The sequence below is a fragment of the Culex quinquefasciatus genome, chromosome 2 (assembly GCF_015732765.1).
Source record: "Culex quinquefasciatus strain JHB chromosome 2, VPISU_Cqui_1.0_pri_paternal, whole genome shotgun sequence".
Taxonomy (NCBI): domain Eukaryota; kingdom Metazoa; phylum Arthropoda; class Insecta; order Diptera; family Culicidae; genus Culex; species Culex quinquefasciatus.
In genome coordinates, this window is record NC_051862.1 from 162,714,426 (window position 1) to 162,729,261 (window position 14,836).

General features: G+C 38.7%; 2 protein-coding genes across 2 annotated transcripts in view; both read left to right on the forward strand.

Annotated features, from left to right (window-relative positions):
- LOC6037060 (MPN domain-containing protein CG4751) overlaps nucleotides 1-7,592 on the forward strand; it is a 36,303-nt gene extending 28,711 nt beyond the window's left edge. The window contains exon 6 of the mRNA XM_038252105.1: nucleotides 3,944-7,592. Coding sequence (XP_038108033.1) covers nucleotides 3,944-7,164 — 3,221 coding nt within the window. The 3' untranslated portion in view covers nucleotides 7,165-7,592. The remainder of the gene's footprint in view (nucleotides 1-3,943) is intronic.
- A 4,865-nt stretch (nucleotides 7,593-12,457) lies between these two features.
- On the forward strand, nucleotides 12,458-13,080 carry LOC6037066 (mitochondrial pyruvate carrier 2). Its single transcript, XM_001846971.2, has one exon. It carries the CDS (start codon nucleotides 12,629-12,631, stop codon nucleotides 12,983-12,985), a length of 357 nt encoding a protein of 118 aa, XP_001847023.1. The 5' UTR covers nucleotides 12,458-12,628; the 3' UTR covers nucleotides 12,986-13,080.
- The last annotated feature ends 1,756 nt before the right edge of the window (nucleotides 13,081-14,836 follow it).

Below are 14,836 nucleotides of genomic sequence, written 5' to 3' on the forward strand. Positions count from 1 at the left end.
ACCGAATGCTGCTCGCTTACTGGGCTGAACGAAAAATAGCGAGGGGACCACCGATGCATAATATTTTTCTGATGAATTATAAAAATAAAAGTTACTCAAATTTTTTAACAATGCTTACTTTTCATATTTCTTCAATTGTGACTTAAAATTAAATAAAATTTTGAAAAAAGTTTTTTTTATTGAACAGGCTTTTGGCATCAATTCACCCCTCGGTCTTTTCGGTTTGTTTTGGTTTTTTTACGTCTGCTTTTAACTGGGCTACGGCCTAGTTACCGAACAACTTCTGTACTTTCGCAAAAATGTGGTATTTTAAGACATTTTGAGTATTTTACAAAAAAAAATGGATAGAGCGAAAATGCATCCAAAATTTCACTTCGTTTGAACCCATATTGCGAGTTATGAAAATTTTAGTATTCTTGTAAAAATACTGTATTTTGTTAAAAAAAAAGTAGTATTTATACTTTGCAACTTACTTTACATCAAAAATATAGTTCATTTCACTTAATTTATTTATGTATAACCATTACTTGTGTGAAGTTACTTTCCTAAGCTGAGATGTGGACCACCTTTCACCAGCTGATTAATTCAATGTTGCGAACAGAAGGAAAAAAGTTACAAAATAACCAACAATATAAATAACCGAAATAGCATCAAAATATATATTTTTAGTGAAAGCTTTGACATTTTCACATGATTTGGTTGGATAAATTAAAACTATCGTTTGTGTTTAATCTTTTGCGATTTCGATCAATTTTAAAGCTTTTAGCCAATTTTCAACTGCTGAACATGGGAAAACTGAAAACATCCAATTTCGGTTAAATTCAACCGAAAAGACTTGCTCAGAATGAAGTGCTAGATCGAAAAGTCATTATAAATTTTACTCAATTTATTGGCAAAGAGATGAAAAAATTACAAATTCGGAGCTTCAAAAACTAACAAAAAAACATTGTGGTTTGGTTCAGCGTTTTATCATCCACCTTTTTCAAAAAATCATAACCCCGCACAATTTCAACCAATTTTAGCTGTCTTTGATGCAAACGAAAGGGTATTAGATAGGCTAGATAGGCAAAAATCGACGAAAATGTCAATTTTCGGACCACCCTAACACGGCGTAGGTCACCTTAATGGCCAAACACAAAAAAATACGGGTGAGCAATTCTCTACGAAATCGGTCTTTTTTCTTCAATTTTAATTTTTGTATTTTTTAATCCGGCTGAAACTTTTTTGGTGCCTTCGGTATGCCCAAAGAAGCCATTTTGCATCATTAGTTTGTCCATATAATTTTCCATACAAATTCGGCAGCTGTCCATACAAAAATGATGTATGAAAATTCAAAAATCTGTATCTTTTGAAGGAATTTTTGATCGATTTGGTGTCTTCGGCAAAGTTGTAGGTATGGATACGGACTACACTGGAAAAAATAATACACGGTAAAAAAATTTGGTGATTTTTTATTTAACTTTTATCTTGATTTACAAAAACACTATTTTTAATTTTTTTATTTTTGATATGTTTTAGAAGACATAAAATGCCAACTTTTCAGAAATTTCAGGTTGTGCAAAAATCACTGACCGAGTTATGAATTTTTAATCAATACTGATTTTTCAAAAATCGAAATTTTGGTCGTAAAATTTTCAACTTCATTTTTCGATGTAAAATCAAATTTGCAATCAAAAGTACTTTACTAAAATTTTGATAAAGTGCACCGTTTTCAAGTTATAGCCATATTTAAGTGACTTTTTTGAAAATAGTCGCAGTTTTTCATTTTTTTAAATTAGTGCACATGTTTGTCCAGTTTTGAAAAAAATATTTTTGAAAAGCTGAGAAAATTCTCTATATTTTGCTTATTCGGACTATGTTGATACGACCTTTAGTTGCTGAGATATTGCAATGCAAAGGTTTAAAAACAGGAAAATTGATGTTTTCCAAGTTTCACCCAAACAACCCACCATTTTCTATCGTCAATATCTCAGCAACTAATGGTCCGATTTTCAATGTTAATATATGAAACAATTGTGAAATTTTCCGATCTTTTCGAAAAAAATATTTTTGGAATTTTCAAATCAAGACAAACATTTTAAAAGGGCGTAATATTGAATGTTTGGCCTTTGTGAAATGTTAGTCTTGATTTGAAAATTCCAAAAATATTTTTTTCGAAGAGATCGGAAAATTTCACAAATGTTTCATATATTAACATTGAAAATCGGACCATTAGTTGCTGAGATATTGACGATAGAAAATGGTGGGTTGTTTGGGTGAAACTTAGAAAACATCAATTTTCCTGTTTTTAAACCTTTGCATTGCAATATCTCAGCAACTAAAGGTCGTATCAACAAAGTCCAAATAAGCAAAATATAGAGAATTTTCTCAGCTTTTCAAAATATTTTTTCAAAACTGGGCAAACATGTGCACTAATTTAAAAATGAAAACTGCGACTATTTTCAAAAAGTCACTTAAATATGGCTATAACTTGAAAACGGTGCACTTTATCAAAATTTCAGTAAAGTACTTTTGATTGCAAATTTGATTTTACATCGAAAATGAAGTTGAAAATTTTTACGACCAAAATTTCGATTTTTGAAAAATCAGTATTGATTAAAAATTCATAACTCGGTCAGTGATTTTTGCACAACCTGAAATTTCTGAAAAGTTGGCATTTTATGCCTTCTAAAACATATCAAAAAAAAAAATTAAAAATAGTGTTTTTTGTAAATCAAGTTTTAGTGATAAAAGTTAAATAAAAAATCACCAAATTTTTTTACCGTGTATTATTTTTTCCAGTGTAGTCCGTATCCATACCTACAACTTTGCCGAAGACACCAAATCGATCAAAAATTCCTTCAAAAGATACAGATTTTTGAATTTTCATACATCATTTTTGTATGGACAGCTGCCGAATTTGTATGGAAAATTATATGGACAAACTAATGATGCAAAATGGCTTCTTTGGGCATACCGAAGGCACCAAAAAAGTTTCAGTCGGATTAAAAAATACAAAAAAAATCGAATGACCGAAATCCTAGAGAACTGCTCGGGTCTTATTATTTCGGCCAAGGAACACCTAGAAGTTCACCCCGATCCTAGCACTTTTTTTCGAATCATGCTGTTTTCGTGGGGAATTGCTGAATTCTAAAATTTTAAAGATTGATAATTCATAAATATATATATTTTTTTTTGAAAACTTTAACATTCAATTTCAAAGCCTTATAATACAGTACTTGTTCAGTACCTGGACTGAGAACGTAGCCCAGTCACCGAATGCTGCTCGCTTACTGGGCTGGAGGAAAAAAAACGAGGGGACCACCGATGCATAATATTTACCTGATGAAGTATGAAAATAAAAGTTAATCAAATTTATATATAGTGCTTACTCTTCATATTTCTTAAATTGTAACTTGAAATTAAATAAAAGTTTGAAAAAAGATTTTTTTTATTTACTGAACATTATTTTTGCATCCATTAACCCCTCAGTCATTTCGGTTTGTTTTGGATTTTTGATGTTTGTCAGCTTTTTAACTGGGCTACGGCCCAGTTATCGAGCGCCCAGTTAAACAACGCCCAGTTACAGAACAACTACTGTATTGAATTTCTTATTTTTTCGGTTAAATTTGATTTTATTTGAAAATTAAAAAAAATATTTTTTTTTAGTTTTTGCCTTTGGAATTTAAAAATTTTGGAACTCTTAAATTTTTTAATTTTTGTTTTCTTCTTTTTAAATGAATCCCAAAAACTTTGAATTTATCTAGGGTCACAAAAGGAATACAAAACTTTTTGACCGCGTTTCTTCCGAGCTCCGTACTGAGCTTTTATCATTAAAGGACATCCATAAACCACGTGAACCTTTCTTGGGTACCCATAAAAATATTTAAGTACAATGTTATGGATTTTTTAAAAATTATTTTTAATCTATAATACGACTAATAGCAGCGATTTTCTTCTCCAGCCCCGTACAACGACGCCACCAACGCGCTAGAGTCGAGCATCCTGTCGTTCTGGGTGCTGCCGCCGCCGGAGAACCGTCCCGCCGAGTACGGCCGACCGATGCTGATGTCGTACTCGCTCGTGCCGGACGAAACGCTGTCGGAGGAGATCAAGGAGGAGATGATGCTCACCGTCGACTATTACAAACAGTTCAACCGGGAGCTGATAAACTTCCAGGCGGTTTACAAGAACGAGGTCACGTTCATCGACAAGCTGAAGAAGACGTTGACGCCCAAGCTGCCGCTGGACTCCCGTTCCGGGCACTTTTGGAACTGGATTCGCGAGCTGCTCGGGTTGGATCCGGAGGAAATTATAGTTGTTCCGGATCCGCCACCGCCGCCACCTCCGGTGGCACCGAAGCTGCCCGAGCCCATCTCGGCCCCGATGGTGGTCAATCTTACGGGGACCGACGAGGGTAGTGTTACGACTGAGGCCAAGAATGATGAGGATTTCGACGGGGTGTCGGAGATGGGCGATTCGGACGTGATTTCCTTGAAGGACGATGATAACAAGGCACTTTCGCTGGGTGTTTCGAGCCTGCAGGCTCAGCTGAAGCGTCCTTCGGGGCTGAACATGACTCCGTCGCCGCTTTCAAGCGCGCTTGTACTGCCGGCGACGAATCCGCCTCCGGCGGGCAATCAGAACAATCATGGGGGATCGATCACAACCAACACTTCGTCCCCGCGGGACAGCCCGATAACCATTCCATCAAACTCAGCCAGTCCGGCCAAGTTTGAAATCCCCGTCCGGGCGAGTCCGTCTCCTGCCAAGTCGGACACTTCTTCATGTCGCAGCCGCACGCGCAACTCGCCAGCGCCGAGCCCGGTTAAACTGTCCATCGGGGACATTCTCGGGGGTGGTGGAGCTGGCAATCGTAACAGTCCCACCCTGAGCTCCCTGATTGGCAACATGGGCGCCGGCAACGTGTCCAACATCCACGATCTGTACGCGGCCACGTTCGCCTCGCTCGGAACCTCAATCCCGTCGAATCTGCTCTCCCAAGACTACGCCTCTCTCTTCCAAAACACCAAGCGCGACGAGTACGGCCTGTCCGCGCTGAACGCCCTAGCCCAGGTCGCCGCCGCTTCCGGAATCTCCAACACGCAAATTAACGAAACGCTGCTGCACAGTCTCAACCGAAGCATTGGCTCGTCCTCCTCGGGCAAGTCCGGCCAGACATCGACCATTACGACCAGCTCGGCGACGATGTCCTCGAGTACGGCACCTTCAGCTTCGTCCGCGTCTTCAGCGTCGGCGGCAGCTGCTGCTGCGGCTGCGGCCGCCGTTGCTAGTTCGACCGGACTGCCACCTATTCCGAACATGAAGGAGTTCATGCAACAGCTGGAGAAGGGCAATTTAAGCTTGCTGATGCAGTCGCAGTATGCCAATCCGTTGGCCGGGATGACCGGGTTGACGGGGCAGGCTGGTTCGGGTAGTGGCACTGGCGGTGGTGGCAAATCCGGCTCGAGTCGCTCCTCGGGCAAGTCCCGCTCGAAGGCCGCCCAGCAGGCTCAACAGCAGCAGCAGCAACTTCAGCAAGCTCAACAACAGTTGCTTCAGCAGCAACAGCAGCAGCAGCAGCTAATGGATTACGCTGACTTTACCAGCAAGTTCGACCAGGGCAAGCTGGCCGACCTGATGAAGTCGCCCGAGTACTCGCAGATGTTGATGCAGCAGGCCCAAGCGCTCGGCAGTTTGGGCAGCGAGATCTCGATCATCAAGAAGCCCTCGTCGAAGGGCGGAAATTCCGGAGGTAACAACAACAGTGGCAACAACAACAACAGTAACAACAACTCCGGAGGTAGTGGCGGCCAATCCGGTGGCAACAAGAAGGACTCGGCCAGCGATCTGATCACAAAGTTGCGCACAATCTTCTCAACCGATTCGTATCTTCCACCAATGCCAACGGCGGCCGATATCAACCTACTGGCGGAGCAATCGCAAAAGGTTCCGGAAATCCAGCAGATCCTCAACTCGGGCAATCTGGACGACATCCAGGTGCTGCTAAAGGCGCAATCTCTGTCCAACAACACGCTGGACTTTGCACTGTTTATGCAGGGAACGTCCGGCACGAACACTGGCGCCGGCGAGGGTTCCAGCAAGGCCAGCAAGAATGCGGCCGCCAAGGAAGAGCGCGAAAGGGAACGCGAGCGTGAGCGTGAGCAACGTGAACGGGACAATGCCAACGCTGCTGCAGCAGCGGCTGCCGCCGCGGCCATGAACCCGTACTTGTCCGCAAGCAACCTATCGGCACTGTTTGAACCGGTTCAGCGCTCGACCAACGAGAAATCCGGTGGCAAATCCGGCAAAAACAAGGGTGGCAACTCGGCGAACCAATCGAACGCCGCCTCGAACCCCGCCGACATGCTGAACAGTCTCTTCACGTCGGCCGTCGGCGGAACCAGCACCGCCGACATGAACGCCCTGCTCTACGGCCAGGGCAAGGGCGCCCCAGATCTGAGCATGCTCTTCAGCGGCGTCAGCTCCGCCGCGACCACTTCTTCCACCTCGAGCACGACTTCAACAAACGCCGCAGCAGCCGCGGCCGCCGCCGCCAAGCAAAGCCTCGACTATCTGTCCATGTTCCCGAACTTTTCCGCCGCCAAACTCCCGGAAATGTCCGCCCTCTTCCAGTCGGACAAGTTCGAAATCCCCGACCCGCTCGCAAAAGCCACCCTCGAAGCCAACAACATGTATCTCGCCCCATCAGCCTCTCTGCTCAAACTCCAGCAGGAAGCCTTCAACAGCATGATGATGAAACCCCCCAAATCATCCTCCTCCTCCACCTCGTCCTCGTCCAAGATCGAAACCCCACCCCCAATTGTAGCGTCCCCCGGAGCCCGCTCAACCCCCACAAAATCCGCCAACCGCGACTCCCCATCCCTCACCGGCTCCTCGAAATACAACTTTAGCGCCGTCGACCTGGCCGTCTCCAGCGTCCCCTCGCAGCCTCTTCCCCTGGGAGGAGGATCAGGCGGCGGAGTAGCGGACCTGTCCCGCAAGACGCCCCAAACGCCCGAGCCATCGATCCCACTGCCCTCAACGCCGCCAGTGGCGTCCGCTTCGCAGCAGCAGATTTTGCCCCCGTACAAGAAGCGCATGGAGTTTTCGTCGATTGCGGACCTGGTGGCGGCGCCGCCGAGCAAGATGCCCAAAATGTCGACGGAGAATTTGGATCCGTAAAGCTTTTGCAAAAAGTGGTGGTTCCTTAAACTTATTTTCTGATATATTTTATTTTCTTTATACAATCGTATATGATTTAGCAATAGTGAGCAACGCAACTCTTTCAGTATGTTTTACAAGCAGCATTCATTACTTTTTTAAAATGTTTTTTGTTTCTCAAACATGAATCTAAAAAACGGTACCATGCAGAGCAGAGGCAAATGGTACTCAAAAATTATACACACGGTATTTAACATTTCGTCATGACTATCGCTAAGCTAAGCATATAGTATAAAGTGTAAGGCGTCTATAAAACAGGTGAGCATGCCCCGAGGCAACACCTTGAAACATATTTTTATCCCTTCAAAACTGACTTGTCGCGAGTAATTATAAAAGTATTAGAAATAAAAACAGATATACAATAGTGTATTATGTGTGACCGTAATAAAGGAAGCTGTGATTTTATTGTTGGAAAATAATGAGAAATTCTTGGAATAAATTCCGCACTTCTTGCATTTTCACCTGCTGCCAAAATCCTGAAGCGATGTTTTCTTCCATATAAACCTTAACGATAAAAAGCGATCCCTTAACCTTAACCGATTTGTCTCGAAATTGACACAGTTACTTATCGTTGCCTAAAGAATCAAGCCAGGGGGCATCTCTTGAGATTTTGAAAAAAATTAAATTTTTCTTTTCACCCTAGTGAATACTCAAATCTGAAAAGTCTGGAATATTCTCCAAAACCCGCAAAAAATGGGAAACAGTCGGAAAAAGTCTGAATTTCCAAGCATACTTGTTCAAAAATTATGTTTTATATTTTAAATAATTTTTCAATATTCTGTTCAATTTTCAATTCAGTTACACTAAATTCGTTTTGAGCATTTAACAACAAATTGAAGACCCCTTTCACTATTTTGATCTACTAATTTTGGTTTAGTTGATTTAGTTTTCTTTATTTGATTTTTGATTTTCAATTTTCGCAATTGAAATACGCAATTGTTTTCAAAAAGTCATATCTCGGAATCCTGCTTATGAATCTCGCCTATTTTGTTTATATGTTAAGTAAAATTGTCCCAAGAATCCGTTAAAATTTTCAGATATAGGCTCTTTGATCGAGACATCGTCAAAACGGCATTTGAAGTTTTCATATAACTTTTTCAAATGTTAGGCTAGAATTTTGAAACTTCAAACTATTATTTCTTGAAAGTCTAACATATCATCTTTCATTAACGCCCAAGACAGCTTAATTCAGTTAAAATGGAACAAAGTTATGATTTTTTGAAAAAAGTTGTTTCTGTGAAAATCGACGAAAATGGCAATTTTTTGGACCACCCTAGCCGTAGATCACCCTAATGGTCAAACAAAAAAAATACTGGTCTAATTATTTTGGTCAAAGAAACACCCCTAAAATTTTGAGCCAAAACGAAGCACTTTTTTTCTTTAACATTCATATCGAACTACTGTATACATTCAGGGGTGCTCAATGTTTTTTGAGGCCGGGCCAAATTTGAAGCTCAAATGAGCTTGCGGGCCAAATTTACAAAAAAATGTATTTAAAAAAAATAAATAACGTTATTTTAATTTAATAGATTTCATTTCAGTAATTTAAAAAAATGTCAATTCAAAATTATAGAAACCACAAAATAACAGATTTCTGTCGGTATTGTTGATTTCATTGTTTCAGATATTTGAAAAAAAATGTTTTTAGCTGAATGCACTTGTGTTTTCAAAAAAAAACAAATAAATGTTTTTACAGTATGTAAAAAAAGTATTTACACCCCTTGGGCACTATGCACATGTTGTGATGAAACATGTAAAAATTTTAAAGTTTGACAGGAACCTAGTACTACGTTTTGCTCAGAAACTCAGGCCAAACATTTTGCTACAAAAAGCTCATCAAAAGATGATTTCTATAAAAAGTTATATAACAAATACTATTAGGAAAATAAAAAAGGTGCAAAAAAAGTTTGTACACCTTTCGAAAATTAACATAAATAATGTTATTTGTTGACAAATCACCATAAATCCAGTCTCCCAACTCCAAATAGGCATCCTTGACTGATTAAAAAAATAATTTGGATTGAATATAAAGTTTACTAACTACTTAGTATAAAAGTTTATATAATTCTGGAAATTCTATATAAAACTTATCTAAACTTAAAGTTGCAAACTTTTAATTCAACTAAATGTCAATATATTACCATAGAATTGCTAAATAAACATTTTGGAGTGGGTATAACACCGTTTTGGAGGTATTTGTATCGATAGAATAGATTTTTTGTTGGAATTTCGTACCAACCCGGAATTACGTCGTCGGAAAATCCGCCGGCATCTGAACCGGTCCACAATTCACAAGTCAACCTATGTGGAATCGGAAAGGGCATAAAATTTCCGATCTTTTGATACCCATACATCCAGGTTTTCTATAAAACCCACGTTTTTAAATACCTAAGCAAAAACGTTGTTATGGTTTCGTTTGAGCAACCTGCCAAAAATGTATGGAATTTCGTAATTTTTGTTCTCGTGGATCAAACTTACTTTTTGCCCAGGTACAGTCATCCCACATATTCGGAACGGTTTCCAGATCGGCCAATGTTCAAAAAATCATAGCAAATCGATAATTGAACTTAATGATTCGCTTTTACCTACATTTGAAAGCTTTTCTTGCGATCTTTCAAATGCTGTATCGAACATCTGCAAATTTAAACTTTTATATGAAGTTTTTGAAGAATTACTTTGACCCTTGAAATCCACAAATTCGGAACACTTTTTTCTTACGAATGTAAACAAACTTTGGATCTCTCCAGCAGTATATATTTATTACCAAATAATGACTTCACACACTGAAATCAATGAAACTCATGCTTAGTGAGGTTTTATACATTATTTGATTACTTTTTTTGTGAAAATATCAGTTAAATTCAGGTGTTTCACAATTGTGGGAGGCACAATAACATCCCACAATTATGAAACAGGCCATTTGGAGGCAGTGTTTTGCTGCTCTGGACAAAATAGTCTTGGAAAGAAGTTTTTTGTTCAAAAAGTCCTACTTTTACAAGTGAAATAGCAAGATAATGTCCTAATGAAGGTGCTAAAAATAGTAAGGTCGACAGAAAAGCTACTTTTGGCATGCTATTGACAAATTATCAAAAAATTGTTCCGAATTTGTGGGTGTTCCGAATATGTGGGATGACTGTATTTAAAAACGTAGGTTTTAAAGAAAACCTTGATGTATGGGTATCAAAAGATCGGAAATTTTATGCCCTTTCCGATTCCACATAGGGGAACATCATCTAATTCCAGCGTGCCTCTAATGTTGGCAGGTCAGAACTTTGACGCTCAATTAAAGCTAATTAAAAGCGTTTTCAACTGAAATCGACTGATAAATAGCTCAATAAGAAGTGAGCAAGCAAGTTTCTATAACAAGTTTTGCAAAATTAGTTGTTTAAATAATGAAAATCAGCAAATTGGATGGAGTTAGGAGCGAGAGCTTAACGTGCCAAACATACGAGAATTTACCCTAGGTTGACTTGTGAATCGTGGACCGGTTCGGATGCCGGCGGATTTCCCTACGACGTAATTCCGGGTTGGTACGAAATTCCAACGAAAAATCTATTCTATCGTTACAAAGACCCCCAAAACGGTGTTATACTAACTTTAAAATGTTTATTTAGCAATTCTATGGTAATATATTGACATTTAGTTGAATTAAAAGTTTGCAAAACTAAGTTTAGATAAGTTTTATCTAGAATTTCCAGAGTTATATAAACTTTTATACTAAGTAGTTAGTAAACTTTATATTCAATCCAAATTATTTTTTTAATCAGTCAAGGATGCCTATTTGAAGTTGGGAGACTGGATTTATGGTGATTTGTCAACAAATAACATTATTTATGTTAATTTTTCGAAAGGTGTACAAACTTTTTTTGCACCTTTTTTATTTTCCTAATAGTGTTTGTTATATAACTTTTTATAGAAATCATCTTTTCATGAGCTTTTTGTAGCAAAATGTTTGGCATGAGTTTCTGAACAAAACGTAGTACTAGGTTCCTGTCAAACTTTAAATTTTTCACATGTTTCATCACAAAATGTGCATAGTGCCCAAGGGGTGTAAATACTTTTTTTACATACAAAAGCGTAAATGTTCTGGCGTTTATGCTTCGACTTGACGACTTGTCGATCTTTCGAGCGAGAACGTGCCGGGACTTCGAATTTGATGTTCAGTATATGATTCTGTGTAAAACCAACAATTTAATAGAAAAAATAGGGTAAAAATAAGACGGAAAACATGAATATGGCTCTCTGGAAATACATTTTGGAAAAGCTTCAAATTTTGGGCCCAAACATTTTTGACGCATGTTTTCGAATGGATTTTTGTTTGAAACTGAATTCTTGTAATTTGATAGTGTTAGCTGTAAAATAGTCCAAAAATATCTCTAAAAATGGCTTTGACGCATTTAAACCTTCAATTTAGTAATAGGATTTTTTTTCTGGGACGACTCCTCGCCGCGCACGATTTTTTAAAGATTTCTGGAAAAGTGTTTTTCCAAAAGCAAATCTTAAAACTTTCTTTTGTAAGAAAGACAAAAAGTGCATTTTGTAATTCTTGAGGTAATTAACCACTCAAATTTGATTAAGATGGGATTGCAGAGTTCTAATTAGATGTTAAAAGTAAGAAAATACGAAAAAAAATGTTTGTTCATGATTCGATTATCCGAAGTCCCATGCAAAACTTGGATAATCGAGTCTGGACTGTAATACAAAAAAAAAACTACAAGATTGTCTTGGGTCACTTTTCGATACGATGTAACGACTTCGAGATACAGCAATACCTGTTTTGAGCAAAATAATTAACATTAAAAACCATACAAACCAAGAACGTTACATTTTCTTCCTACAAGCACATGGTGCTCGTGCACAGCGAAAGTGATATTTCGTAATAGTGTTATGTAAATCTTGATTAGACCGATAGGCACATGGGAGAATACTGATTAAAAAAACGTTTCAACGCGACGAATCAAATTCAAGCTTACCAAGCAGTTAGAGTAAAACAAAACTCATAGACATAATAAATAGCGAGCAAAGAAGTGATTCAGATATTTCAAACTATTAATAAACTAAAGGTTAAATCTGGAACTCGTCATCCGCACCAGAACCCAAGAGCGGAAGGGAAAAAAAACGGAACCTATACCTACCTCTTCCCCAATGCATAATAGCAATTTCAAACGCAATTCCCCGCGCGCTGGCACCCCGCCAGAAACGTGACGACTATTCTATACGGTATGGCGCAAATAAATGCCACCCCTTCGCGGTGCATGCACCCCATGTCTGTCGGTCCGCTGATCAGCTCAAGTTCATCGATTTGCACCCGGGGCGTCATCAACATCACAACCGTTAGTTGCCACTTTCATAACGTAATCGCGAGCGGAGGTGATTGGTGGTGTGTTTGGTTAGTTCTAGAAAAGTAAGGGTCGAGCGAATCGAAATGTCCAAAATCTATAATGGACTGGTGGCCGCGGCGGATCCGCTCGTTCCGGGCATGCTGCGACCGTTGTGGAACCATCCGGCTGGACCGAAGACGGTGTTCTTTTGGGCACCGATGTTCAAGTGGGGCCTGGTGCTGGCCGGACTGAGTGACCTTCGACGACCTGCGGATCAGCTGTCGGTGTCGCAGGCAGGCTCGCTGGCTGCGACTGGGCTCGTGTGGTCCCGCTACTCGCTGGTGATCATTCCGAAAAACTGGACGCTGTTCGCGGTGAACGTGTTTGTGGCGGGGACGCAGATCGTGCAGCTGTACCGGGCCTTCGACCACTCGCGGAAGCATCCCAAGGTCGAAAAGTGAGACGATTTTTGCGAGTCGAGTTTAGGTGTTTAAGACTGTGATCGAAACGAAATTGTGTGTAAATAAAACGAAATTGTTTTTTTTTCTGTAATATATTTTGCATTTTCTTTTATTTTATTTCTGTTACAATAAAAAGTAAAGCTGATCAATATCAATGTATGAATTCAGAGTCGTAAATTGAACACAGTGTTTCCGGTTTAATTCTCTTCTTGTTTTTTTTTACTCTCTTTTTTAATTTAATGTTTTTTTTTTCTGTAGCTGTTAGAATAAAGTTTTCCATAATGTACCATTTTTTTTTTGTGTTGTCCTGCATATACTTAAAATATACCACTTTTACATCTATGCCCTCTAGTTAGGATTCCAACCATTTTCTTACCACACTTTTCTCATTACGTTACCTTCTTCCTTGCTTTTACACACACTTTTCCGTTCCACTCCACAATTTTTTTTTGTTCTTTTTTTTCATTAGTTTTTCGCCAAAGTAAAAACTGAACTAAAGCTAGCCAATGCGTTCAACATTTCTGCGCGATTTCTTACGATTATTTTACCTCTTTGCATTACCTCTAGATTTTTTTTATAGTCAATTTGGATTGACACAAACATATGGTCTAAATGTTGATTTTTTTTTTTTGCGATTTTTTAGTTTCTTTTTTTTCTGGGAAATCTTCGTTTTTTACACCATTATATGTCCAAATGTACCAAAAATTTGCCTAAAATTAGCCTACCGTCTCAAAGGTTTCGAATCTTTTCACTACACTTTCTGAGAGTTTTTGTTTTATTTCCTTTTTTTACTTCCAAATGAAATGATAATTACTTTCCTTTTTTGCGATGTTCGATCATCGGTGAGTGTGTGTGTGTTTTGAGTGAATGAGGGGGTGAGAATGTTAGCCTAACATGCGATTTCTCTTTTTCTCTCTGCGCGCTCCGGGAGCGTCGTTCACCTTCTCTCTGTCTTTCGAACGAAACTAAAAACCGTTTGTCTTCATGCGTTCTTTTGATTCTTTGAATGCGGTGTTTTTTAAGTTTAAAAAAAAATTTCCTTCGCTACTCAATATTTTCGGCAAATCTCTGCGTAAGTAATGCTAACAGTTTTAAAAGTATTCGAAAAACTCGAAACTAGAAACATAAGGATGAGCAAATTGAATTGTTGCTGACAACTTCAAAAGTCGACGGTTAGAAGGTGGCATCCCACCAACTCTCAGCAGAATGTGCAGAAAACGGTTGTGGATTTCATTGAAATTACGATATATTAAATTAAAGGAACAATTTTGTTTCTTCTGCTGGGATCGGTGTGGGAGTGCTTCCGGCCGTCGACTTTTGGGCGAGCTACAATTTAGAAAGGTTCTCTAACTAAAGAGGTTTTTACAGGAAGAAGTTTGAAAAATAAACTGAGTATAAAAATAAAGTTTAGAATAAAAACAGTTTATCTATTTCAAAGCCTTGATGGTAATATAAAATCCATGTTCAGTTTAAGTTTATTTAAACTAAAAGTAAGGACAATGTTTGTAATGTAAATAAAGATTTCAACATTTATAAAAACAATAAAAAGATGTTGCCAGCAGATGCAAATAGTTTTATATTGTATAAAAAAAATCGAACAGACAAGAATAAAAAAAAAACATTTTTTAACAAAAAAAAAAATCAGTTACTAGCAACTTTCTATTAAATAAATCTAATCTGCATGACCAAGAAAAATCAAATAATATTAATCAAGATGATAGGAAAAATTGCTCCAATAATTAGGTTTGTTATTTTATCTTTTCATTTTTTTGCAATTTAAAAAGCAGTTCGTGTTATTACATGAACATTGTTCCAGCTCGAGTCGGAACATTTATCCAAAGGAGTTAGGAT